At 47.7% G+C, this 24,263-nt stretch overlaps 1 protein-coding gene across 1 annotated transcript in view; it reads left to right on the top strand.

Annotated features, from left to right (window-relative positions):
• VSIG10 (V-set and immunoglobulin domain containing 10) overlaps nucleotides 1-24,263 on the top strand; it is a 35,792-nt gene that overhangs the window by 2,642 nt on the left and 8,887 nt on the right. Inside the window, exons 2-5 of the mRNA XM_047088484.1 lie at nucleotides 3,473-3,754; nucleotides 14,314-14,616; nucleotides 16,267-16,527; nucleotides 23,909-24,202. Coding sequence (XP_046944440.1) covers nucleotides 3,473-3,754; nucleotides 14,314-14,616; nucleotides 16,267-16,527; nucleotides 23,909-24,202 — 1,140 coding nt within the window. The remainder of the gene's footprint in view (nucleotides 1-3,472; nucleotides 3,755-14,313; nucleotides 14,617-16,266; nucleotides 16,528-23,908; nucleotides 24,203-24,263) is intronic.

Here is a 24,263-nt window from a genome sequence, read left to right as displayed (position 1 = left end):
TCCAAATGGTCTCTTCTGTGATTGTGTCATTCTGCTCCTTGGAGGAGAAGACAATGTTAGCTCAAGTTCCGAGATTCAAGTTTTGCCGGGGTTTTTCCAAGTTCTTTCTTTCTTCCTTTGCCAGGGAGCCCAGGAAGGGGCAGGTCTGCAGGTCTCATGAACACCTACTGCGTCTGTAATGCTAGAGCCCGTCTTCTCTCCTCTGTGGGGATTGCCACTGAGGACCTGGGTCCTCAGGCCTAATCACTTAAACTAATTCTTACCTGCCTTTCCAAGTGATCTTTCAGAAAGATTTCTTGCTATTTTCGCATCTCTATCATTAGACGACATTCTCCGCCTTCCAGCGACTGACTTAGAGTTTTTTTTGTTTTGTTTTGTTTATTTTTTCCGTGCTGTCCTGGCATGTGGGAGTGGTGCAGCTAGGATGAGGGAGAGTTGGAACGCCCCGTGGCTCCAGGCTGGCTTCCAGTCTTTCAAAGGGAGCCCCTTCTAACCATACAAAGGGCCAAAGACAAATCACTGTTAATCTTTCTTTTATTATCGGGAAGGGTTGTCAGAGGCAGGTGGCAGTTTATTTATTTTTCTACCACTTTATTGAGATATAACTTACCTACGATAAAATGCACCCTTTTAAACTATGTCAGTCAGTGGTTTTGAGTATATTCACAAGATTATGCAACCATCACCACTAATTAAGTCCAGAATGTTTTCATCACTCTAAGAAGAAGCGTCAGGCTTGAGTGTTAGCAGTTAACGCCTCACTACCTCCTTCTTCCCCCCTCTCCCCCCACCCCCGCCAGGCCACTTTCCTCAGCCCTAGACACCTGCTACCCTACTTTTTATCTTTGTAGACTTGCTCATTTCGGACATTTCATATAAACGGACTCACGATATGTAGTCTTTTATGACTGCGTTCTCTCACTTACTATAATGTTTTCAGGATCCATCCATGCCATTCATTCATCCCCTTTTATGGCCAAATAATGTTCCCACCATATGGATATACCATTTGTCTACTCATCAGCTGATGGGCATTTGATGGACATTTCCATCTTTTGGCCATTATGAATAATACTGCTGTGAATGTACGTGTGAAGTCTTTGTGTAGACACGTTTTCCTTTCTCCTGGATGTCCACCCAGGAGTCGCATTGCTGAGTCATCCTGTTACTTTAACCTTGTCAGGAAATGCCAACCTGTTTTCCAAAGTCGCCACACCGTTTAAGAACCCTACCGACAGTGCAGAAGGGTTCCAGTCTCTGCATCTTTTCCAGTATTTGTTAATTTGCTATTCTCTTTGATTCCAGCCATTCTAGTAGGTATACCGTAGTAGGTCCCTTACTGTGGTTCTGATTTGCATGTCTTTAGTGACTTATGATGAGCATCTTCTCATGTGCTTACTGGCCTTTTGTAGATCTTTTTGGAGACATGTGTTCAGATCCTTTGCCCATTTTTAAGCTGTATTATTTATCTTTTTATTGTTGAATTCTGAGAGTTCTTTGTATGTTCTGGGTACAAACCCCTCATCAGATAAGTGATTTGCAGGTATTTTCTCCCAGTCCGTACATTGTCTTTTCACTTTCTTGATGGTGTCATTGGATGCACAGAAGTGTTTAATTCTGACAAAGTCCAATTTATCCGTTTTTCTTTCCTCGCTTGTGATTTTGGTGTCCTGAGAAACCATTGCTTAACCCAAAGTGACAAAGATTTATTCTTTTATTTTTTTTCCTAAGCACTGTACAGTTTTAGCTCTTACATTTAATCTGTGGTCCAGTTGAGTTAATTTCTCACATATGGTGTGAGGTAAGGGGTCCACCTTCATTCAGTTGTCCCAGTACTGTTGTCAAAGGCAATTTATTTTGTGATGAAATACCACCTTTCGCAAGTCCCGTAGATTCACATACTTTGGAAGCTTCTGAGGTGGCGGAAAGAGAACGTGCTGGAGGATGGCAAGAAGTCTAGCTTCTGGTCCCACCCTGCTGCCTTCTCACTGCAGGACTTGGAGTTAGCCCACTCTCCTTCTTGGCATCACACTTTTCTCCTCTACTGAGTGTGACAGCATGAGTCAAAGACTCCTCACAGGTTCTGCCGATTATTCCTGTGCCTGTGGCCTCTTTGTATTTGGTTGTTGACTGTGGGGGGCAGGCCGGGGCGGGGGGGCTGGAAAATTTCCACACTTCTCAGCAAAATGGGCTGCGTTTGCTTCTTGTTACCTGGTGACAGTCTGTGCCAGATCAGTGGCCCTTAGCCAACTGTCAGTCGTGAGTGAGCATCAGAATCACCTGGAGGGTTTGTTAAAATGCAGCCTACCTTCCACTGCCACGCCCAGATGGGTGATTTATCTGATTTAAATGTTCTGGGGTGGGACCTGATCATTTGCATTTCTAACAGAGCCACCGCCCTGCGGCTGCTGCTGCTGCTGGTCTGGGTTTATGAACTTGCTGTTCCCTCTACCTGGCTAATTCCTACCTGTCCATCAGATCTCAGTGTGGCCTCCTGGAGGAAACCTTCCCTGGTGGTCACCCCAGCTGGACTTAGGAGCCTCTTCTCGGAGGCCCTGTCATAGTACTTATCACACTGTATTGTAATTGCCAGTTTATTATCTGTTTTCCCCACTAGCCTGGGAGATCCCGGACGTCTCCCTCTGTATTGCTTATCCTTGGCTCCCCCTGTTTTGCCCATCCTTGGCTCCCCAGTACCTAGCATAGGGCATGCCCAAAGTCGGAGCTGCAAGAGAGCTTTGACTCCAGGATCATTCGCACCTCAGATGGAGAAAGGACTGTGGGAACAAAGCCCAGGCCCTCTTCCTTTCATCCCTTCTGGATTTCTAGGCAAATAAAACCACTTGGGTTCTGTATCGGTTATTTATTGCCACAAAGGTGCTGCATAATAATCACAAAATGACAGTAAGTGCTCATTGCTCAAGGGCTGGGGTTAATCAGCTCTGCTGATCTTGCCTGGGCTCACTGGCATGTTGGGGCATCGACTCAGCGGCTGAAGGCTGATCTGGAATGGCCTCAGCTCAGGTGATTGGGACCACTGGGGTCTGCACACCTAGCTTCCATCTTCCTCCTGGGATCTAACCTGGGCACCTCCTTCTCAAGGTGACGGCAGGAGTGACAGTGAGCAAGCCCAATTACACAAGTGCTTTTTAAGCCTGTGTTTGCATCACATTTGCTAACATCTTATTGGCCAGAGCAAGCGTCAGTGTGGGAGGGCAGTGCGGTCAGGCGGTGAAGGGCGGTGAGGGGCCTGGGTAGTGGGGGAGGGGGACATTGGGGCTGTCTCTGCAATTGCCATTTACCACACGTTCATTAAAATCAGCACTGGCCAGTAATCCCCCCGCCCCCAGAGTGGAGGCTCTTAAAAACACATACCTGATTTTTTAAAAATCCTAATGCAGAGACATTGTGCACAAGGGAGGGTGTTCCGAGATGAAGAAATGTAGTAACGGCCTGACCTTTCCTTGTGCAGGATTAGAGGCTCCGGTCATCGGAGAGGTTCACGAGAACGTTACTCTGCACTGTGGCAACATCTTGGGACCAAGGGGCCTCGTGACCTGGTACCGGAATGACTCGGAGCCTGTCTTCCTCCTGTCCTCCAATTCCAGCTTCCGGCCGGCTGAGCCGCGCTTCTCTCTGGCCAATGCCAGCTCGCTGCACATCAAGGCGCTGAGGCTGCAGGATGAGGGGAACTACACCTGCCAGGAGGTTCTGAATGAGACGCGGTGGTTCCGAGTGTGGCTGCGGGTGGCCTGTAAGTGCGGTGGCGGGACACTGGGGTCGGCTGGCCGGGCGCTCGGAGCCTTGGACTGGAGGGAGGAGGGCTTTGGAGTTGATGCCTGGGTTTTATCCCTGGCTCTGCTTCCTGCTTGCCGAGTGACCTCTCACACCTGAATTTCCTTATCTGTAAAATGGGGACAGAAGGAATTCTTGCGTCCTAGAATTCCTGTGAAAACTAGATTCTGGTTTACCTAGATAAATTGCCATTAATGGCTCTTGGCAGAGTAGTTAGCGATTACTTTTGGCTAGTTAGTATCATCCTTGCTGTTTAATATCGTTTGATTGTGCACCAGAGTCAGAGTGTAACATGATGGAGTCAGTCTTGCCTGAGTTCCAATCCTAAAGTTATGTCACCTTGAGGAAGTAGCTTAATATCTCTGAGCATTAGTTTTTCTTTGTTAATTGGGGATAATGCATTACGTACCTTGTAAGGCCTAGTGCTCTTATGCTATAGTGCTGACCACGGGGCTTGACATGAGCTGCTATTATATTACATAGTGCACGTTCCAAAAACACCATCTTATCTGTTGATATACACGCATGAATTTAGAATGGGGGTGGCAAACTATAGCCATATCTGTGGGCTGTATCTGGCCTGCAGGCTGTGAGTATTTTTTACATTTTTATTTTATTTTATTTTATTTTTTTAAATTTTTTTTTAATGTTTATTTATTTTTGAGACAGAGAGAGACAGAGCATGAACGGGGGAGGGGCAGAGAGAGAGGGAGACACAGAATCGGAAGCAGGCTCCAGGCTCTGAGCCATCAGCCCAGAGCCTGACGCGGGGCTTGAACTCACAGACCGCGAGATCGTGACCTGAGCTGAAGTCGGACGCTCAACCGACTGAGCCACCCAGGCGCCCCAACATTTTTAAATGGTTGGGGAAAACAAAACCAAAAGAAGAATATTTGTGACATGTAAAAATTATATGAAATTCCAGTGGCCATAAATGGAGTTTTATTGGAACACAGCCACACTCATCCATGTACATCTTATCTCTGACTGCCCCTGGTGCTGCCACGGCAGACTTGAGTGGCAGCGATACAGATCGTATGGCCTGCAGAGCCTAAAATACGTGCTCGATAGCCCTTTACAAAGACAGTGTGCTGCTTACTGGTTTCGACGGGTATCCGTGTAGAAATATACGTGTGATCACTGCTCCCTCGTTTCCTCATCTGTAAAATGATTTACTTATTTCTTTAGTCAACACAGATTGATTGAAAGCCCAATGCCAGGTACCGTTCAAGGCCCCGGCCACAGGAGTGAATAGGACAGACAAGGCCCCTGCCCTCGTGGAGCTGACACTCCGGTGGGGGAAGAAAGGTAGACAATAAGCAAGTACATAAATGCATCAGGAGATATCACAGTGATGAGGGCTATGCAGAGCATTGAGTCTGGGTGATTCTCCAAAACATCTTATTTTTATCTATCTATCTATCTACTTATTTTTTAATGTTTATTTATTTTTTTGAGAGAGGAGAGAGAGAGACAGAGTGCGAGTGGGAGAGGGGCAGAGAGAGGGGGAGACACAGATCCCGAAGTAGGCTCCAGGCTCTGAGCTGTCAGCACAAAGGGGCTTGAACTTGTGAACCGCAAAATCATGACCTGAGCTGAAGCTGGCCGCTTAACTGACTGAGCCACTCAGGCACCCCCGAAACACTTTAAATTAGGGGGGGTCAGGGCTCTAGGGTGGCTCAGTTGGTTAAGCCACCGACTTCGGCTCAGGTCATGATCTTGCAGATCGTGGGTTCGAGCTCCACGTCGGGCGCTGTGCTGACAGCTCGGGGCCTGGAGCCCACTTCAGATTCTGTGTCTCCCCCTCTCTGTGCCCCTCCCCCACTCACACTCCATCTCTCTGTGTCTGTCTCTCTCTCAAAAATAAACAAAACATTAAAAAAAATTAGGGGGGGTCAGAGAGAACCTTTTAGAGGAAATGGCATTTAAGCTGAATGATAAGTAGGAACCAGTCATGCAAAGATAAGAGTGATCCAGGCAGAACGATATCCAGTGCAAGGTGAGTTGAGTGTGGTGTGTGTGCTCACGAGACAAGGTGGTGTGGTGCGAGCCCAGTGTGTGAGGGCGTGGGACGTGTGAGGTAGGGCCCGGTAGGACTTGTGTTATGGGTTGAATTATATCCTTGTCCTTCCCCCCTTGCCACCTACCCCCCCAATATTGAAGTCCTAACTCCTGGTATCTGTGAACATGGTCTTATTTGGAAATAGGGTCTTTGCAGATGAAATCGTGTTGAGATGAAGTCATTGGGGTGGGCCCTAATCCAAACTGACTGGTATCATCCTAAGGAGAGGAAAATGCTGGGGCGCCTGGGTGGCCGAGTTGGTTAAGTGTCCAACTTCCGCTCAGGTCATGATCTCACTGTTTGTAAGTTCAAGCCCCATGTCGGGCTCTGTGCTGACAGCTCAGAGCCTGGAGCCTGCTTCAGATTCTGTGCCTCTCTCTTTCTCTGCTCCTCCCCCACTTGTGCCCTGTCTCAAAAATAAATAGATGTAAAAAAAGTTTTTTTTTTTTTTAAAGAGGAAAATGCAGAGACACACAAGGAGAACATCATCTGATGACAGAGGCAGGAAGTGGGGGATGCAGCTAGAAGGAATGCCAGGGACCCATGGCCAGCTCCCTGGAAAAAAGCAAGGAAGGAGTCTCTCTTGGTCCCCTGGGCCCTTTGGAGCAAGAGTTGCCCTCCTGACTCCTCAATTTCAGACTTCTGTGAGAGAACTCACTTGTATGGTTTTAAGCCACCAAGTTCATGGCACTTGGTAAGGCGGCCCCAAGAAACTAATATACCTGGCAAGGAATTGAGATTTTTGTTGTTGTGGTTGTTCTGGATGCCAGAGGAAACTCCTGGAACTTTAAGCGTGTGTGTGGCATTATTTCACTAACACATGCAGAATGTCTGTGCGTGATCTCAAGGACTGATGCAAATAGGGAAGCCACCTGGAGAAACACAAGATGTTGGTGGCCAGAACCACGGTGGTGGCAGTGTCCTTGGTGACAATGCACAGCTTCAGACTATTTTGGAGGTAGGCCAGTAAGACCTGTTGGGGGGGATTGGAAGTGGAGGATGAGGAAAAGCAAGGCTTCAAGGACACTTCTAGGTTTTTCGATGGTCTCCAAGGTTGCCCCCAACCCTTGAGGCTTATAGGATTTTGGAGTACAGTGTTTTCGTGTCTGGAGATGCCGTAGTTGAACTGCTGAATTGCCTGGAATGAATGTGGGTGTATTAAAAATGTCGCCCACCTTGGCCCAGCTCTATTCAGTGCTCACTGTGCTCCCATGGGCAGGTCACTCCAACTGCCGGTCATTAATAACTCCTCGTGTCAGTCTGCTCAATACATATCTTCTCTTCTGACCCCCGAGTAAGATGGCAATACAGCTTGTTACTTTTTAAAAAATTATCATCACTCCCTCCAGTTTATGATGACTTTATCTGACATTGATTAATCATTGGCTAAGTTTACTGGAGGGTGGATTAGTTTCATTATTGCCCTGTAGGGAGATAAACGCAAGGCCTTTTTATGATGAATGTGAACTTAATTTTAAAAGAATCCCTAAAGGCGCGCCTGGGTGGCTCAGTCAGTTAAGCATCCGACTTCAGCTCAGGTCATGATCTCAATGTTCGTGAGTTCGAGCCCTGCGTCCGGGCTGCTGACAGAGCCTGGAGGCTGCTTCGGAATTTGTGTCTCCCTCTCTCTCTGTCCCTCCCCTGTTTGCGCTGTGTCTCTGTCTCTAAAAACTGAATAAAAATTAAAAAAAAAAAAAAAAAAAGAATCCCTAAATGCAAATAGCTTTTGGGGCTTCCTGAGTTACTGTGATGTGATTCATAGTATGGACACTTATTCAGTGTCCTCAACTGGTGTAGGCTCGTTTGTGAAAACAGGACACCAACTGTCTTAGTTTGGGCTGCTGCAACAAAAGTAACCTAGGCTGGATGGTTTCAACAACAAATACTTCTGGCAATTCCGGAGGCTGGGAAGTCGAAGATCAAGGTGCCAGCAGACCCAGTGTCCGGTGAGGCTTGCTTCTTGGTTTGTAGATAAAGTCTTCTCATTGTGTCCTCACTTGGCAGAGGGTAGAGAGAGAGAGGAAGCAATCTCTCCGGGGTCTCTCCTCAGAAGGCGCCAGTCCCATTCATGAGGACTCGACTCTTAGGGCCTTATCACCTCCCCCAAAGGCCCCACCTCCAAAAACCATCATACTGAGGATTAGGTTTCAGCATGAATCTTGGAAGGGTTACAAACATTCGGTCTGTAGCACAGATGTCCTCTGGTTCCACGTATACCGGAGCCCTCCAGAATCTCAGGTCTTGCTCCCTTTGTAGGAGAAGCCCAGACAAACACCAGACCCCTCCGGGCATCAGGGAGCCTCTCCCTGCTCCTCCTCAGACAGTGGCTGAAGGAGAAGCCTTGACATCTCAGATTGGACTCAGCCCTCATTCTGCATGGAAGATTTTGGAATACGGATTAGGTCTGATCCAATCACTATTTCTGGGAGGGCCATGGTATTGCTGAGTGGCTACGTGGCTACGAGCCCAAACTGAGGTCCAGCTGCCTAAGTTCAAATCCAGGTGCTGCTGGCTATTGTCCTTGTGACCTTGGGGAAATCACTTGAACATCTCTCACTTCAGTTTTGTCATATGTGAATCAGGGATAACGGTGGAACCGAGGCACAGATTCACTGCGCACATTCGTGACATTAACATGCACAGCCCTCAGCACAGAACTGGGCACGCTATACGCACTTGGTTTATGTTATGTTGACCAACTGGTCAAGCAGGTGATGAGATTCCTGTGGGAAAACTGCATCTCAGGTTCCCTGGAATCCGTGCATATCGAAGCCTTTTGAACAGGACCTTCTGTGGGTCAGGGACTCCGTGTGTCCAGATCTTGCTTTTCCCGTCTTTTCACTGACATGGTTGATAACTTAGTCTCTTAAGAGAAAAGTTTGGAAACATTTCAACATGGCCTTGGAAGCTAGGAAAACAAATTCTGAGATGTGACAAGTTGTTATCTGTGAGTTTGACTGCGTGAACGGACAGAGATGCTGTAGAGACACAAGCTGACTATGAAGCCAGTAGCCTCTCCCTCCTTACTGTTTGGACATCTGCCTATTGATCAGGGGGCATTTTGTACCTCTGCCTTCCAGGGAGTCAGGTTTTTTACAAGCCTGGAGTGATTTAATGTGCCAGGAATGGGGATTGCAATGTGATTTTGTCGTTTGTCTCAGAATGAAAGACTGTACTATTGTTAATTTAATGGTGCAGTTGAAAAGCCTTGCCCTCCAGATTGGGACCAGCGCTCCCGAAAATACAGAAATCCCTTAGTCCGGAGCAGTTCAGGGCTGCCAAGGCTGTTTATTTCATTGACTTACCCATCCTCTTCTGCCTCCAAATTGGGGTGGGTATGAGGGTAGAACTCCTGTGTGTTCCCTGCTGGAGGGATGGGCAAGGTAGCAGAGACCTTAACACATTCCACTATACTTTGTTCTTCTTTAAAGATATCATCTCTCACGCACGGGGGAGCTGAGCAATCAGATAAGCCCATGAAAGCCACAGTCAGATCTCATGGCACATGGTGCCAAACTCCCTGTGTCTGTTTTTCTCAGGCCAAGCAAGTGTTGAGGGAACATTTGAGCCGGATGGCACACGGACAGCGAGGAAGCTGGTTTGTATCAACCTCCAAGACTCTCTTTGGAATCAGCTCGGGTTTGGGAGATGGGGAGCACTTTTGTCTAGCAAGTGATGTGGCCACCATTCCAGACTTCCAGGAAAGGGGCCTCAGGAAAGTCCCATGTTCCCTGGCTAATTGAGCTAATCTATTTGCACTCATTCTATGATGCTGGCGGTGACACTCTGCCTCATGATAACATAAGGTCCTAGGGAAAGAGTGTGTTGGGCAAGTTGAAGAAGCATTGTTGGCCCCTTTCAGAAAATGGAGGATCCTTGCCTGGAGCGCGATTAATTTGAGTCTCGCCAAACTCATCTGAAGCAGAGATGCGTCCCTATAAGAAGCTGAAGATCTCTGGGTTCCGGCTTTGTGGATGGGATTGGCAATCACTAGGGAAATCGGGAGGCAGTGGGGTTGTCACATATGTCTCTATATTCAGTCTCTAAAAGTGGTATCAGAACAGTCTCTGTGAATTTTCCCAAGGATCTTATCTCACTCTAGAATCATAGGTATGCCCACTGATTAGCAGAGACTACCTGATATATTCTTAGGTCATTTTTTTTTAATGTTTTTTATTATTTTTGAGAGAGAGAGAGAGAGAGAGACTGAGAGTGAGCAGGGGAGGGGCAGAGACAGGGAGACACAGAATCCGAAGTAGGCTCCAGGCTCTGAGCTGTCAGTACAGAGCCTGACGCAGGGCTCGAACCCACGAACTGTGAGATCATGACCTGAGCTGGAGTCAGTTGCTTAGCCAACTGAGCCACCCAGGCGCCCCTATTCTTAGGTCATTTTTAAATCAAAATGCTGGTATAAAGAGAAATGCCTGAAGATAACTCTTCTAATTGGCAGGGAACCCAAGATACTGAGGTGGAAATCTCCCATTTTGTGGGTCCCTGAGTCATAAGTCAACTCTTCGAGACCCTTGACTGGCCAAACTATGGTTATTGGGGTCGGGGGGTGGGAAAGGAAAGAAGTGAGTTCCAACATCAAGAATGTTGGCAGAGGGGCATCTGGGTGGCTCAGTTAGTTCAGCGTCCGACTTCGTCTCGGGTCATGATCTCACGGTTCGTGAGTTTGAGCCCCACGTCGGGCTCACTGCTATCAGTGCAGAGCCCACGGCAGATCCTCTGTCCCCTTTTCTCTGACCCTCCCCCACTCACACTCTTTCGCTCTCTCTCTCTCAAAAATAAACATTAAAAAAAAAATGGGTGTTAGCAGAGAAGAGGAAGGCAGTGGCACTGGTACGTTGTTCTAGAACAGGAATCGAACTTTTTCTGTAGAGGGCCAGATGATAAATATTTCAGATGTTCTGGCCCAACTGATAAGGTTAAAAACGTCCAAAACAAGAGTGTAAACGCATTACCACATTTTTTTAATTGACAAAATTCAAAGTATAATAATAAATGAATACTTTTTTTTTTAACCTTTATTTATTTTTGAGACAGAGAGAGACAGAGCATGAACGGGGGAGGGTCAGAGAGAGAGGGAGACACAGAATCTGAAACAGGCTCCAGGCTCTGAGCCATCAGCCCAGAGCCCGACGCGGGGCTTGAACTCACGAACCGCGAGATCATGACCTGAGCCGAAGTTGGACGCTCAACCGACTGAGCCACCCAGGCGCCCTGAATACTTTTTTTTATAGTATAGTGTAATGAGAAAAATAGAATTCCTTTTTTGGGGGGGTAACATTTCACTTCATTGTGATTCAAAGTTAGCGTTCTCTCTCATCAAATCGATTGCGAATATTCATCTGTGAAAACCATTTTTAGCCTGTGAGCTGTACAAAAACAGATAGTAGGCCACGGTTTGCTGATGCCTATTGAATCAATCAACAAGGATACTACCGATAATAATGTCAGGTAACATTTATAGAACATTGACCAAGGTCAAACACCAGGCTAAGTGTGCTGCTTGTATTTTCTCATTGGGTCCTTCAGTAACCTGGTGATAGATGTTTTTACTGTTCTTTTCGTTTCATAGGAAAGGCAGGAGAGAATGAGAAGGATGGGCACTTACCCAAGGTTGTCTATCTGTAAGTGGCAGTAGGATTTACACCCAGGTCTCTGAATTCAGAGGACAAGCTCATGGCCCCCAGGCAAAGGCACCCATCCAAGATAGAGCTGACAACTCAAACTCCAATGTCCAAGGCCTCAGTAAGACGCCAAGCCTTTGTAACCACTTTATATTTTTATTTATTGGCTGTTTTATTTTTGTTCCCCATCTCTCTTTCTCTTTGAGTGATTGTCACCATCACCCTGCAGGCAAAAAGAGCTGGTAGTTTCTGTTTGGGAATAAATTATCAAGCGGGTGGAGAGAGCAGTGGAAGGGAAGGAAGTGGGCACCTTCTCCTGTGTAGTAAAGTCAGAGCAAGGGAAGAACCCCAGGGACTCAAGATGGCGTCAGCTTTAATTAAGAAAGCAGACTCGGGGCACCTGGGTGGCTCAGTGGGTTGAGTGTCCAACTTCGGCTCAGGTCATGATCTCATGGTTTTGGGTTCGAGCCCCGTGTTGGGCTCTGTGCTGACAGCTCGGAGCCTGGAGCCTGCTTCGGATTCTGTGTCTCCCTCTCTCTCTGCCCCTCCCCTGCCCACGCTTTGTCTCTCTCTCTCTCTCTCTCTCCTTCAAAAATAAATAAACATTAAAAAATTAAAAAAAAAAAGAAAGCAGACTCAACCCAAGGGCTTTATAGATGAGATGTAACCTCGGAACACTTCATTCAGGAGGCCTCTCAGGTTCTTTCATTTGATTTCTTTTTCTAATCCTTCCACCTGTTCCTTCTCATCCATTCCCTGTATCCAACCCTGTTTCTTGATGAGAATTGTACTGCTCAGAAGCCCCTCCCACCCAGTTTCTGGGGGTCCACAGTATCCATTCTAGGCCACTAATGGCCCTCCAGACCACAAGTCGGAAGACTCAGGCTGGCCAATCTAACACACTACCTCTTTGCTGGCCTGGGCTTTGGCTGTCAGTGCTGCAGAGGTACCCTCTGTTTAACTGGATGCCCGCCAACTGTGGGCACGCCCTATTACCTGTTGGTCTGCATACCTAACCAGCTAGCCAGCAACAGTAAGTGGTACCTCCCATACTAATGGCATCATTTTAAAAACAGACCCTCTATGGCAGGTGACATGGTTCCAGCAGATCAATGCAACTGTTGGGAACCAGCCCCAACCTGAGAAGGATATGTCAAGAATTCTGACCTGGGAAATGCACAATTTCTTTTTTTTTTTTTTTCTTTCTTTTTTAAAATGTTTATTTTTGAGAGAGATAGAGCGTGAGTGGGGAGGGACAGAGAGAGAGAGAGAGAGAGAGAGAGAGAGGGAGACACAGAATCTGAAGCAGGCTCCAGGCTCTGAGCTGTCAGCACAGAGTTCAACACGGGGCTCAAACCTGCGATCTGCGAGATCATGACCTGAGCCGAAGTCGGACACCCAAAAGAGCGAGCCACCCAGGTGCCCCGGAAACGCACAATTTCTAGAGTCCTACAAATAGCTTCAGACATAGGTGAAATAGATGCTGTACTTTGAGGGGCTCTGGGAAAGCCTTTTCCTCCCCGGAATAATTTTTCCCACTGGCCTATTTCTGTTCAAATTCTACAGTCACAGATTTATTCCTTTGGCTAAGTGTTGCCCTTCCCGGATTCTTCTTTCTGAAAGGGCAGAGGTAACACACTAAATGACTTTGGTATAAATAGGTGTTAAATATATTCTTTTCATCAAAAGAGATGCCTCAGCTTGGATGCACTGGCCACCAGCCATGGGATGGCATTTCTGGGGATAAGAAAGAAGTTCAGAAACGTAAGGGGGATCCGGAGAAGACCCAGCACTTACCATGCTTCCAACCTGACCAGCACTGTTCTGCTGTACTACTTGAGTATCACCATAGCTCCTTGCAATGGGTTCTAGCTTTGCCCCCATTTTACAGATGTGGAAGTGGAGGCTAAGAGAGGTTAAGTAATTTTCCCAAGGTCACACAGCTAGTGAATAGAGGCCATAGTTGGGCCTGGAACCAATGTTTCTTGTGTTTCAGTGTGAAGTTGTGCTAGGAGTCCCCCAGCGCACCCCCAGGCTCAGTGATTTCTCTGGGAGAACTCACAGGACTCAGCATTTGTAATTTGATTTATTACAGCGAAAGGATACAAAGCAAAATCAGCAAAGGGCAAAAGGCACATGGGGTTAAGTCCGAGGAAAACCAGGAGCAAGCCTCCAAGACTCCTTTTCCAGGGGAGTTCCATGGAACACTCTTAATTCCTCCAGGAACGAGTTGTGGCAACATGGGTGAAATGTGTTAGGAAGCCCACGAGACACCCAGCACCCTGGATTTTTACTGGGGGCTAATCACGTGGGCACCCTCGCCTAGCACGTACCCAAATTCTAGACTCTCAGGGGAAGCAGCTGTACAGCGTAAACCACACTGTTTGTGCAAATGGTTCAGGCCCATGAGCCTCCCTCTTGTCAGGTCTAGAAATGGCGAAACCCTCCTGGAATCCAAGTTCCAGTTGCCAGCCAAGGCCAACCTTACAAGCAGGCCTTTTTAAGGAAAGCACTTGGGCCTGCCATGTTAGCTCTAATGCACAGGTAGCCTATCCCCTCACCAGTGTTTCTGAAAAGGAGCGGTTTGCAGTTTCCCCTTTCCTATAAGGATTGAACCCCTCCCCCAATAAATCAACGTTTATCTCAGGATTAGAACGCATAAGGGCATTTAAGCATAGCAATTTGTCATATAGTAAGTATTCGATAGATACTGACATCCTCATTGTTGCTTCCTGATCATTTCTGCGTCTGTTAGATCTGGTAAGGAGCTCAAGTTAACTCTTAAGTAACGAATAGTTTCCCCATTCCCCCTGTCATTCTCAGGCGGTCCCTATGAGGTTGAGGTCAACATCTCCAGCACCGGCACGCTCCCCAATGGCACCCTCTATGCAGCCAAAGGCTCCCAGGTGGACTTCAGCTGCAGCAGTCGCTCTTGGCCTCCGCCAGTGGTTGAGTGGCAGTTCCGGGCCCCCGATTCCAGCACTGAGCCCTTCGGAAACAACCTGACGGTCAGCAGCTTCATTCTGCTGCTCATGTCGCAAAACCTCCAAGGGAACTACACGTGTTTGGCCACGAACACGCTCAGTGGGAGACAGCGGAAGGTGACCACCGAGCTCCTGGTCTACTGTGCGTAAGAGGCGCTCCCTCCCCCATGTCCTCACCTCGACCCTTCGTGAGCTGCATGTTTGTGCCTCTTCCTCCTGTCTACAAAGGCATGCCTGCTGCACGGGCCCGAACGTGCTTCTGCGGTTCCCTCAACACACACGTACACACCCAGGGCTCTGTGTCAGAGAGGAGTCACTTCTAGGAGCTTGCTGCTAAGTGGGGGACACAGGAGAGTCCCTGTGAGCCACAGAAGGAAATTAATGCCGAGCCTAATGCTTGCTTTTCTTTTTTTTAATTGAGGTGAAAGTACAGAACAGCCATTTAAAGATGTACAACTCCGTAGCATTTGATACAGTCACAGCGTTGTGCGACCATCACATCACCTCTGTATAGTTTCAAACATTTTCATCACCCCAAATGGAAATCCCATCCCCATCGAGCAGTCACTACCTCCTGTCTTCTCCACCCCCTGGCAACCACCAATCTATGTTCTATCTCTATGCACTTGCTTATTCTGGATGTGTCCTATCAATGGACTCCTACCAATGTGGCCTTTCATGACCAGCTTCTTCTGCTGGGCATTACATATTCAAGGTTCCTCCATTTTGTGATGGAGTTAATATCCCACTGCATGGAAAGACCAAAATTTGTGTATGCATTTGACCATCCTCATTCTATGCATGAACTTGGGCCCTTTAGCACTGTTAGGAACCAGCAGTTTGTGAACCTTTCTTGCGGGAGTGAGAAAACAAATTCCTTGGGTGAAAACCACTGTAGACACATAGAGTGTGCTCATAACCCATGCCAACGACAGGAGGCATCAGAACAGCAAATTACTGAACAGGATAATAACACCTTCCTTAATTCATACGTTATTCAGAACCTTTATAAGTCTCTGTGTTCTCTCATAAAATGGCATTTATTGTAGACGAAGTCATATGTGCTTATTAGAGGAAACATGAGTGGAAAGAAAAGAATATTCTCACCGTCATTTTGGCATATTATTGATAATTTTTCTTGTAGATGACTTGTACCTACCCATCCATGTAAGATCCAAATTCTATTTGTGTGTATTATATAAAATCTATAAAGCATGTACAATACGTTTAATACATACATAATATACATATAGAACATATGCACAATATACATATATATGTGAATTTTCACATATAGCTGTTAACACATGGGTTACATAGGATTTACAGGTTTATAACTTGTTAAATGTCTGTGTGTTCTTAGTAATGCCTGCACAGAGTAAAAAGGAAGTATATGTTAAGGGTGGGGGTGAATCCCACCTGTCACCCCCCCTGGGGACCAGCACTGTCCAGTAGAGCTTTTAATGATGATCGAAATGTTCTATTCTTTGTGGTCCAATACAGTAGCCACCCACCGCATATAGTCACTGAGCCCTTAAATGGCCACATGTAAAGGTCATCGTGGCTAGTGAGAATTGCAAAGACGAATGAGGCCCACGTCCTTGGAGACTGGACACTCCGCAGAGGAAACCCGGACTACTGTCATGCACTAATTTGTGCTAAGGAGCTATTTCAGGGCACACTAACTGAGCATGACTGTTTCTCTGATACACTGGTTCTGTAATCCTTAGGGCCAGCTCAGTGGCTGATTTTGGAGTCTCTGATTAAGCCCGCATCCTCTGCTGTTTTGCAGCACCCCCTCCGTCAGCCCCTCAGTGCCGGGCAGAGATGTCACAAGGACAGCTCACGCTGCAGCTCACCTGTCGCTGGGACGGGGGATACCCAGACCCGGACTTCCTATGGACAGAAGAGCCAGGAGGTGTGGCCGTGGGGACGTCCAAGCTGGGGGTGGAGATGCTGAACCAGTCCCAGCTGTCAGATGGCAAGAAGTTCAAGTGTGTCGGGAGCCACATAGTGGGACCGGAGTTGGGAGCCAGCTGTGTGGTGCAGATCAGTGAGTCTGGCCTGCCTTGTCCCGGGTTGGGGTCCACCCATCTTCCTTTATTCCAAGAGCACCTTCTGCAAGAAAGTCTGGGAAAGAAATCCCAAGATGTTGTAGTGAACCGAGTTCTATTTCTTCCTTTCTTTTGCTTTGTATCTCCTTCCTTTCAAACTTTAAAGATGCTTCACCAACCTTCTTGGTTCTCATCCAAACCGTTTTCTACTTGATGCATCCTAACTAAGCACCTGTTGTGTGCCAGGCACAGTTTCTAGGTACTGGAGGTGGAACAGTGAACAAGAAGTACGTGGTTCATTTATTAGCTATCTCCTGTTATGTAACAAACACCCCCCGACTTAATGGCTTAAAACAACAAATCATTTATTTATCTTACGATTTCTGTGGGCCAGGAATTCGGACAGGGCACGGTGGGGGTGGTCTGTCTTGGCTCCGTGATACCTGGGTCTCAGCTGCAAGACTTCGTTGGGAGGGCTGAATTGTCTGAAGGATCTGCTTCCAAGGTGCTCACCCATATGCTTGGCAGGTTTGCTTCCTCTCCATGGGGGCCTCTCTACAGAGCCCCTTGACTGTCTTTGCAACATGGCACTGGCTTTCCCCAGAGCAAGTGATGCAAGAGGGAGCAAGCCAGACAATTGCAATCCTTCCTCTGACCTACCTAGCCTCAGAAGTCGCACGGCATCCCTTCTGCCATATTCTGTTCATTAGAAGTGAGTCACTCAGTCTGGCTCCACTTTCACGGGGGGAGTGGGTGGAATTAGGTTCCACTTTTTGAAGGGAAGAGTGTCAAATGATTTCTGGTAACGTTTTTGAAATCACGACCATTCCTCTTTCCTAGGGCTTAAATTTTTCTGTGTGGGGGTGGGGGTCAGAGGAAGATAGAAAACCCAAAAACAAGTAAGATAGGTTCAGGTAGGGATAATAATAATTATTTTTTTAATGTTTGTATTTTAATTTTGAGAGAGAGTACGCATGCGCTCATGAGCAGGGGAGGGGCAGAGAGAGAGGGAAACACAGAATCTGAAGCGGCTCCAGGCTCTGAGCTGTCAGTACGAGCCTGACGCAGGGCTCGAACCCACACACTGCGAGATCATGACCTGAGTTGAAGTCGGATGCTTAATCAACTGAGCCACCCAAGCACCCCAGTGATAATAGCTATCAAGAGAATAAAATAGCTATGAAGAGAATAGCTATGAAGAGAATAAAAGAGACTTTTAAAGAGTCTATCATAGGAAGAAGGCTACTCTTCCTAGGAGGTAGGGAGGTCTCCTGTGGTAGTAGTATTTTGAGCAAAGACCTGTAGGATGAGGAGCTAGCTAGGTGGGCTGAGTATTCCTGGCAGAGGGAATAGCAAATGCTAAGGCCCTGAGGTGGAAACTTATTTGGCACTTGAGGAACTGAGAGTAGACCACTGTGTGTGAGGCAGTGACTAGGCTAGATGGCTATTGTGGGTTGAATTGTGTCTCCCAAAAAAGATATGTTCAAGTCCTAATCCTGGGTCCCAGTGGATGTGACCATATTTGGGCTAAGAGCCTTTGTGGGTGTGATTAAGTTAAGATAAGGCCATGCTGGAGTAGGGCGGGCTCTATTCCAGTGACCGGTATCCTTACAAGAAGAGGGACATTTGGACACAGACACGCAAGGAGAATGTCACGTAATGATGGAGGCAGGGACTGTAGTGGTCCATCTACAAGCTGAGAATGTCCATGGTTGCCGGTGACCGCCAGAAGCTAAGAGAGAGGCACGGGATGGTTTCTCCCTGGGGATCCTCCAGAGGCCTCAAGCCTGCTGACACCTGAATTTCAGACCTCTGAGTTTCTGCACTGTGAGAGAAAGGATCTCTGTTGTTTTAGGCTACACACTTTGTGGTACTTTGTGAGAGCAGCCCCAGGAAACGAATACCACTGGAAGCAAGGACCTGAGGGTGTTGGGCTTTGTTGGCCATGGTGAGGATTTTCCTCCTAGTGTGTCAGGACGATCCTCAGAGGTGCGGCCACGGAGGGCTGACCTGCTGAGAAGTGAGCGCTGTTATGCCAGGAGATGCGTGTTTTCCCAGGCAAGTGGCATTCCCATGGTTGACCCTTCCCCAGTGACTCATTCAGCAAACATGCCCCGAGTGGCTCATCTGTGTCCGGTACCTGGCTGGCCCCGGGCAACAGAAGGGACCAAGACTCACTTTCTACATTAGAACAGGGGTTGGCAAACGATGGCCCATGGGATACACCCGGCCCCACTGGTTTTTTGCAATTTTATTAAAAAAAATTTTTTTTTAGTGTTTATTTATTTTTGAGAGAGACAGACAGAGCATGAGCAGGGGAGGGGCAGAGAGAGAGGGAGACACAGAATCAGAAGCAGGCTCCAGGCTCTGAGCTGTCAGCACAGAGCCTGTCGCCTGGCTTGAACCCACAGACCGTGAGATCATGACCTGAGCCGAAGTCGGACACTCAACTGACTAAGCCACCCAGGCGCCTCACAATTTTATTTTTAATGAGATATAATTCACACAGCATAAACTTCATTATTTTAAAGCGTATAATGGTGGTTTTTAGTATATTCACAATGTTGTACTATCATCAGCACTGTCTACTTCCAGAACATTTCCATCGTTCCACAAAGAAACCCTGTACCCACTGGCAAGTCCCCTCTAGGAAGACTGTGCCACTGACATTGAGTGTTATCTTTAATTTTTTAGACTTTTCCTATTTGTTTGTTAAGACATGGCATAATTTTTAATTTGGGTTTCTTTGATCCTAGGGGAGTTGACAATTTTTATATACTAACTGGTACATAATACTATGTACTAATTGGTTCCTATATATTTTCTGCGAATTGTCTGTTCATATCTTGTCCATTTGTCTTTCTTTTTTTTTTTTAATATGAAATTTATTGTCAAATTTGTTTCCATACGACACGCACTGTCTTGTCCATTTTTCTACTGGGTTCATCTTTTCTTATTATTCCCTAAGAGTATTTTATATTCACCTAGTCAGTTAATTTCAGAGAACTGTCATTGCATGCCATGGATATTTTTCTGTCCTACTTGGCTCCTAAACTGCATTTGTGCTTCATTTCTGCTAGTTATCAGCAGTTTCTGATTGTGAAGGGGTCGCCTACCTGTGTCAGTCCTGTACTTTTAGGTTTCTGGGCTCAGAAGTCCTTTTCCTGTTTCCAAATTGCTGACACGACGTTTGAACCCTCACAGTAGCCCGCAGATTAGACACAACAGTTTGTAAGTTGCAGAGGGGACATCGTGTGAACTAACTTACCCACGATCACCCAGCTTGTAAGTGACTGAGCTGGCACCTGGCCCAGGCTGATCTGACTCCAGAACCCTTGCCTCCCTCAGGAACCCCTTCCGCACTTAACCCAGCAAGTCCTTTCGGGGAAGAGTTACATACTCAGCATGGTGTCAGGTACTCTGAGGACTTAAAATTTCCTCAGAAAGATAAGTCATAGAAATGTGAAGTAGGGAACTGGCAATATCGCATTAGTGACATCGATATTTGTTGAGCGCAAAACCGTGTACAAGGTGCTGTGCTGGGTGTTTTCCACACAGTACCTTGCTTAGTCCTCACGATCACCCTGGGAGCTAGGTGTTCATGTTATCCTCATACATTCATTTCCTGGGACTGCCATAACAAAGCACCTCAAACTTGGTGGTTTAAAGCGACAGATATTGGGGTGCCTGGGTGGTTCAGTCGGTTGAGCGTCCGATTTCGCTCAGGTCCTGATCTCGCAGTTTGTGAGTTCGAGCCCCGCGTCGGGCTCTGTGCTGACAGCTCAGAGCCTGGAGCCTGCTTCCGATTCTGTGTCCTCCTCTCTCTCTGCCCCTCACCTTTTCGCGCTCTGTCTCTCTCTGTCTCAAAAATAAATAAACGTTAAGAAAAACGAAAAATAAATAAATAAAACAGAAATGTATTCTCTCCTAGCTCTGGAGGCTGGAAGTTTGAAATTGAGGGGTTGGTGTGTCGTGTTCCCGTCGAAGGCTCCAGGGGAGAGTCCTTCCGTGCCTCTCCCGGCTTCTAGTGCTGCCAGGCGTTCCTTGGCTTGTGGCTACGTTCCTCCAGTCTCTGCCTCTGTCTTCATGTCTTCTCTGTGTCCGTGTCTCTCTGGGTCCACTCCTCTTGTAAGACACCTGCTGGTGGGCTTAGGGCCCACCCTGAATCCAGGATGATTACATCTTGAGATCCTGAACTAGTTACATCTGCAAAGATCCTGTTTCCAAATAAGGTCACGTTCTGGGGTCCCACGTGAATTTTGGGCGGACGCTATTCAATCCACTGCACTCCCTGTTATGGATGATGAAGCAGAAGCAATGGGCTTGACCCGATTCCTGCAGCCGGAAGCAGGGCACGCCTTCCGAGTGGCGGGTAATGAAGACTCCCAAAGTGTGCCGTGGACGGCAACTCCCAGGAAGTGGCTAAATTATGGACTGACCCTGAGACAGGGTGAAAATGGCAGAGGCAGCTGACAGGTTTGGTGTTGTTTTTCCCCCACCCCTTCGTATTTTTCCTGCAGATCTTGTCTGACTCATCATTCTTGTGGCCCCTGAGTCCTGGCCAGTAATTTGAGTCTAAATATGTGCTCAGGATTAAGAAATGTGTCTGGAGAAGAGAACTGGGTGGACGTTTTCCCAATTCCAGGAGCATAGGGAAGCAGGCACAAGGGCCTAGAACCTTTCTGACTGACTCTGACATTGCCCAATTCTCCCCTCTTTCCTCTTGGTCATTTGAGCCCAGAGCTTCTCAGCCTTGATGTCCATACAGGTCACCTGCGGGTCTGGTTAAAAGGCAAATTCTGTCTCTCTGGGCTTGGGGTGGGCCCAAGACTCTGCATTTCTAACCAGATCCTAGAAAGTGCTGTTGCTGCTGGTCCTGAGAACATACTTTGAATAGCAGTGCCCTTGGGGGAGAAGAAGTCTCTGGATCATTGCCCTTGGGAGGACTAGTAAGTCATTGAAAAGTAATGTTAATGCTCACCTTTTGGGTACAGAACAGCATAGCTCCCCAAATGATGAAAAGTGATACTTTTGGGGATTCCTGCTGCCCACATCTCTTTGAATTGCTTGTAGGCCCCTACACGGAAGAAATCCACTCAAATCGTGATAAGCTGAAGCACTAACCAGCCCATTATGTGAAGGCCCTGGTGTCTATTCCATCTCTCGCAGATCTCTGAGGGCCCTGCATCCCCTCACCCCCGCCCCTGACCCCACCCCTGCACACAGCATCCTCTTAGGCGAAAGAAACTCTGAATTTATAGGTGCCACACTCACTGTTTGGTGACTCAGCTTTTTTTTTTTTTTTTTTTTTCAACGTTTTATTTATTTTTGGGACAGAGAGAGACAGAGCATGAACGGGGGAGGGGCAGAGAGAGAGGGAGACACAGAATCGGAAACAGGCTCCAGGCTCTGAGCCATCAGCCCAGATCAGCTTTTTGAGGGGCAAATGCTGTTTGGCAGAAGTGGATTTACGTACATGACCTCTGTTTGCTGGGGAAGGGGGCACTAGGGGGACTGTTTGCTTTGCTTTTTATGCAGGATGAGGAGGCTGTGTCTCAAACTTAGGTTTGGGGGCCCCTGAATTGCAACATACAGATGAGGCATGTCACTGCTGCTGGCTTTGTGACCCCAAAGGACACAGGAGTTAACCACAGAGAAGGGGAAAGCACAATTTGCAACATGGCAGGAACCTGACAATTGATCCAGAAGGGGGTGGAGCACCTGAGTTTCCTGAGGAAACCTACGTTTGGGTCTCTTTTGCTGACCTAATTTAGAGGGAGAGCCTTTGGGCTGCTCTATACCCCCACCCTGTCCCCCGTGTACATTGCCCCTTCCGTCTCCCCAGGGCGCCAGCACTGAAACCCTAGATTCTCTCTTGGGACAACCGCCTGTGGGAAGCGTGTGGTTTCACTCTCCCAGGCAGGAGCCCAGTGTGCCAGTCTGTGCCCTTCAGCTGCTGAAAATAAGGGCTTAATATATCACCCAAGATGAATTTGCCACCCTTTCCAGGATAGTGTGCATTTTGGGAAAGGCTTTCTGCTGCAAAGAAAATAAATGGATCGGGGGCACCTGGGTGGCTCAATCAGTTAAGACTTCGGCTCAGGTCATGATCTCGCGGTCCGTGAGTTTGAGCCCTGCGTCGGGTTCTGTGCTGACAGATCAATGCCTGGAGCCCGCTTCGGATTCTGTGTCTCCCTCTCTTTCTGCCCCTCCCCTGCTCACACTGTGTCTCTCTGTCTCAAAAAAATTTTACAAAAGGAAAGAAATGGATTGCTAGGGTGCACCTTAGAGTTCCCCACGGCCCACTCAAGTCAGACCCTGAGGCCACAGGGACGCCGCATTCTGAGTTGTCTACGACACACTTGTGATAGACTGATGCTCCCCCCAAGATGTCCGTGTCCTCATCCCTGTGACTGTTACCTTACATGGCAAGAGAGACTTTGAAGTGGTGATTTAAGATCTTGGGATGGGGAGATCATCCTGGATTATCGGGGTGGGGCCGTTGTGATGACACGGACCTTCTGAAAAGGAGACAAGGAGGGTCAGAGTCAGCAGCAGGAGATGTGACGACAGGTGTTAAGAGCGGGTCAAGGAGGGGCCACGAGCCACGGAATGCAGATGGCTTCAAAAAGCTGAAAAGGACGTGGATTTGGCCCCCAGAGCCTCCAGAAGGAATGTGCTCAGCCGACGGCTTGATTTGAACCTCATAAGATCATTTCCAACTTCTGGCCTCCAGAACTATAAAAGAACCAATTTGTGGTGTTTTAAACCACGCAGTTTGTAGCAATTTGTTAACCGCGGCGATAGGAAATGACAGCTGCTTTACTGTCCCCTCAAACACTCTTGGCAGGCTGCGTGCCCATTTTTCATATGAGCAATCTGGTTATTACGCATAGAAGCCTATAGCATAGACATAAGGAGCATGGGCTACAAAAGCCTGGCAACTTGACTGGTTTGCCCAACTCATCCTGGTTTGCCCAAGACTTTCCCCTTTATCTCCCTGAAAGCCCCATGTCCTAGGAACCCCCTCAGTCGAGCAAACCAGGACTCTTGTTCATCCTAATCCTAGCTGCACCACTTAACTCATTGTGTGACTTTGAGCCAGTTACTTAACCTTCTCTGGGCCTCCATTTCCTCATCTGCAAAATGGGAATAAGGACAGGGTTTTTGTGAGAACTAATTGGGTTAATAAGCGTAACCGTGCCTATCCCATAGTAGATGCTAAATAAATGTTAGCTTTTATTATCACACGAGACCAAGTGTGGTACAGAACTTCCTGTAGTTGTTTCATTAGGAAGGTAATAATATTCTTGAAAATCTCAGGCCACTGCTTGAGTCTCCTTGAACATTTGTCTTCTTTCTTTACCTTCTGTTCGCCAGGGAGTGCCTCCCTTGTCTCTGAGCCCATGAAGACTTGCTTCGTGGGGGGCAATGTGACGCTCACCTGCCAAGTGTCTGGAGCCTACCCCCCTGCCAAGATCCTGTGGCTGAGGAACCTCACCCAGCCCGAGGTGGTCATCCAGCCCAATGGCCACTATCTCATCACCCAGAATGGCCAGAGCTCCACACTCACCATCCGCAACTGCTCCCAGGTCCTGGATGAGGGCTACTACGTCTGTCAGGCCAAGAACCCCGTGGGGGTGCGGGAGGTGGACATCTGGCTGAGTGTGAAAGGTGAGTGGCCCCAAAGGAGGATGGTTGAGAGCTTCAGAGGACCTTCCACTAGCACGAGGAC

Source organism: Lynx rufus, unplaced genomic scaffold (genome assembly GCF_022079265.1).
Source record: "Lynx rufus isolate CCGP_SWC_20201006 ecotype Redwood Valley unplaced genomic scaffold, mLynRuf1.p SCAF_24, whole genome shotgun sequence".
NCBI classification, from domain to species: domain Eukaryota; kingdom Metazoa; phylum Chordata; class Mammalia; order Carnivora; family Felidae; genus Lynx; species Lynx rufus.
Note: the sequence above shows the minus strand (reverse complement) of the source record. Positions and strands in the feature narration are given on the sequence as shown.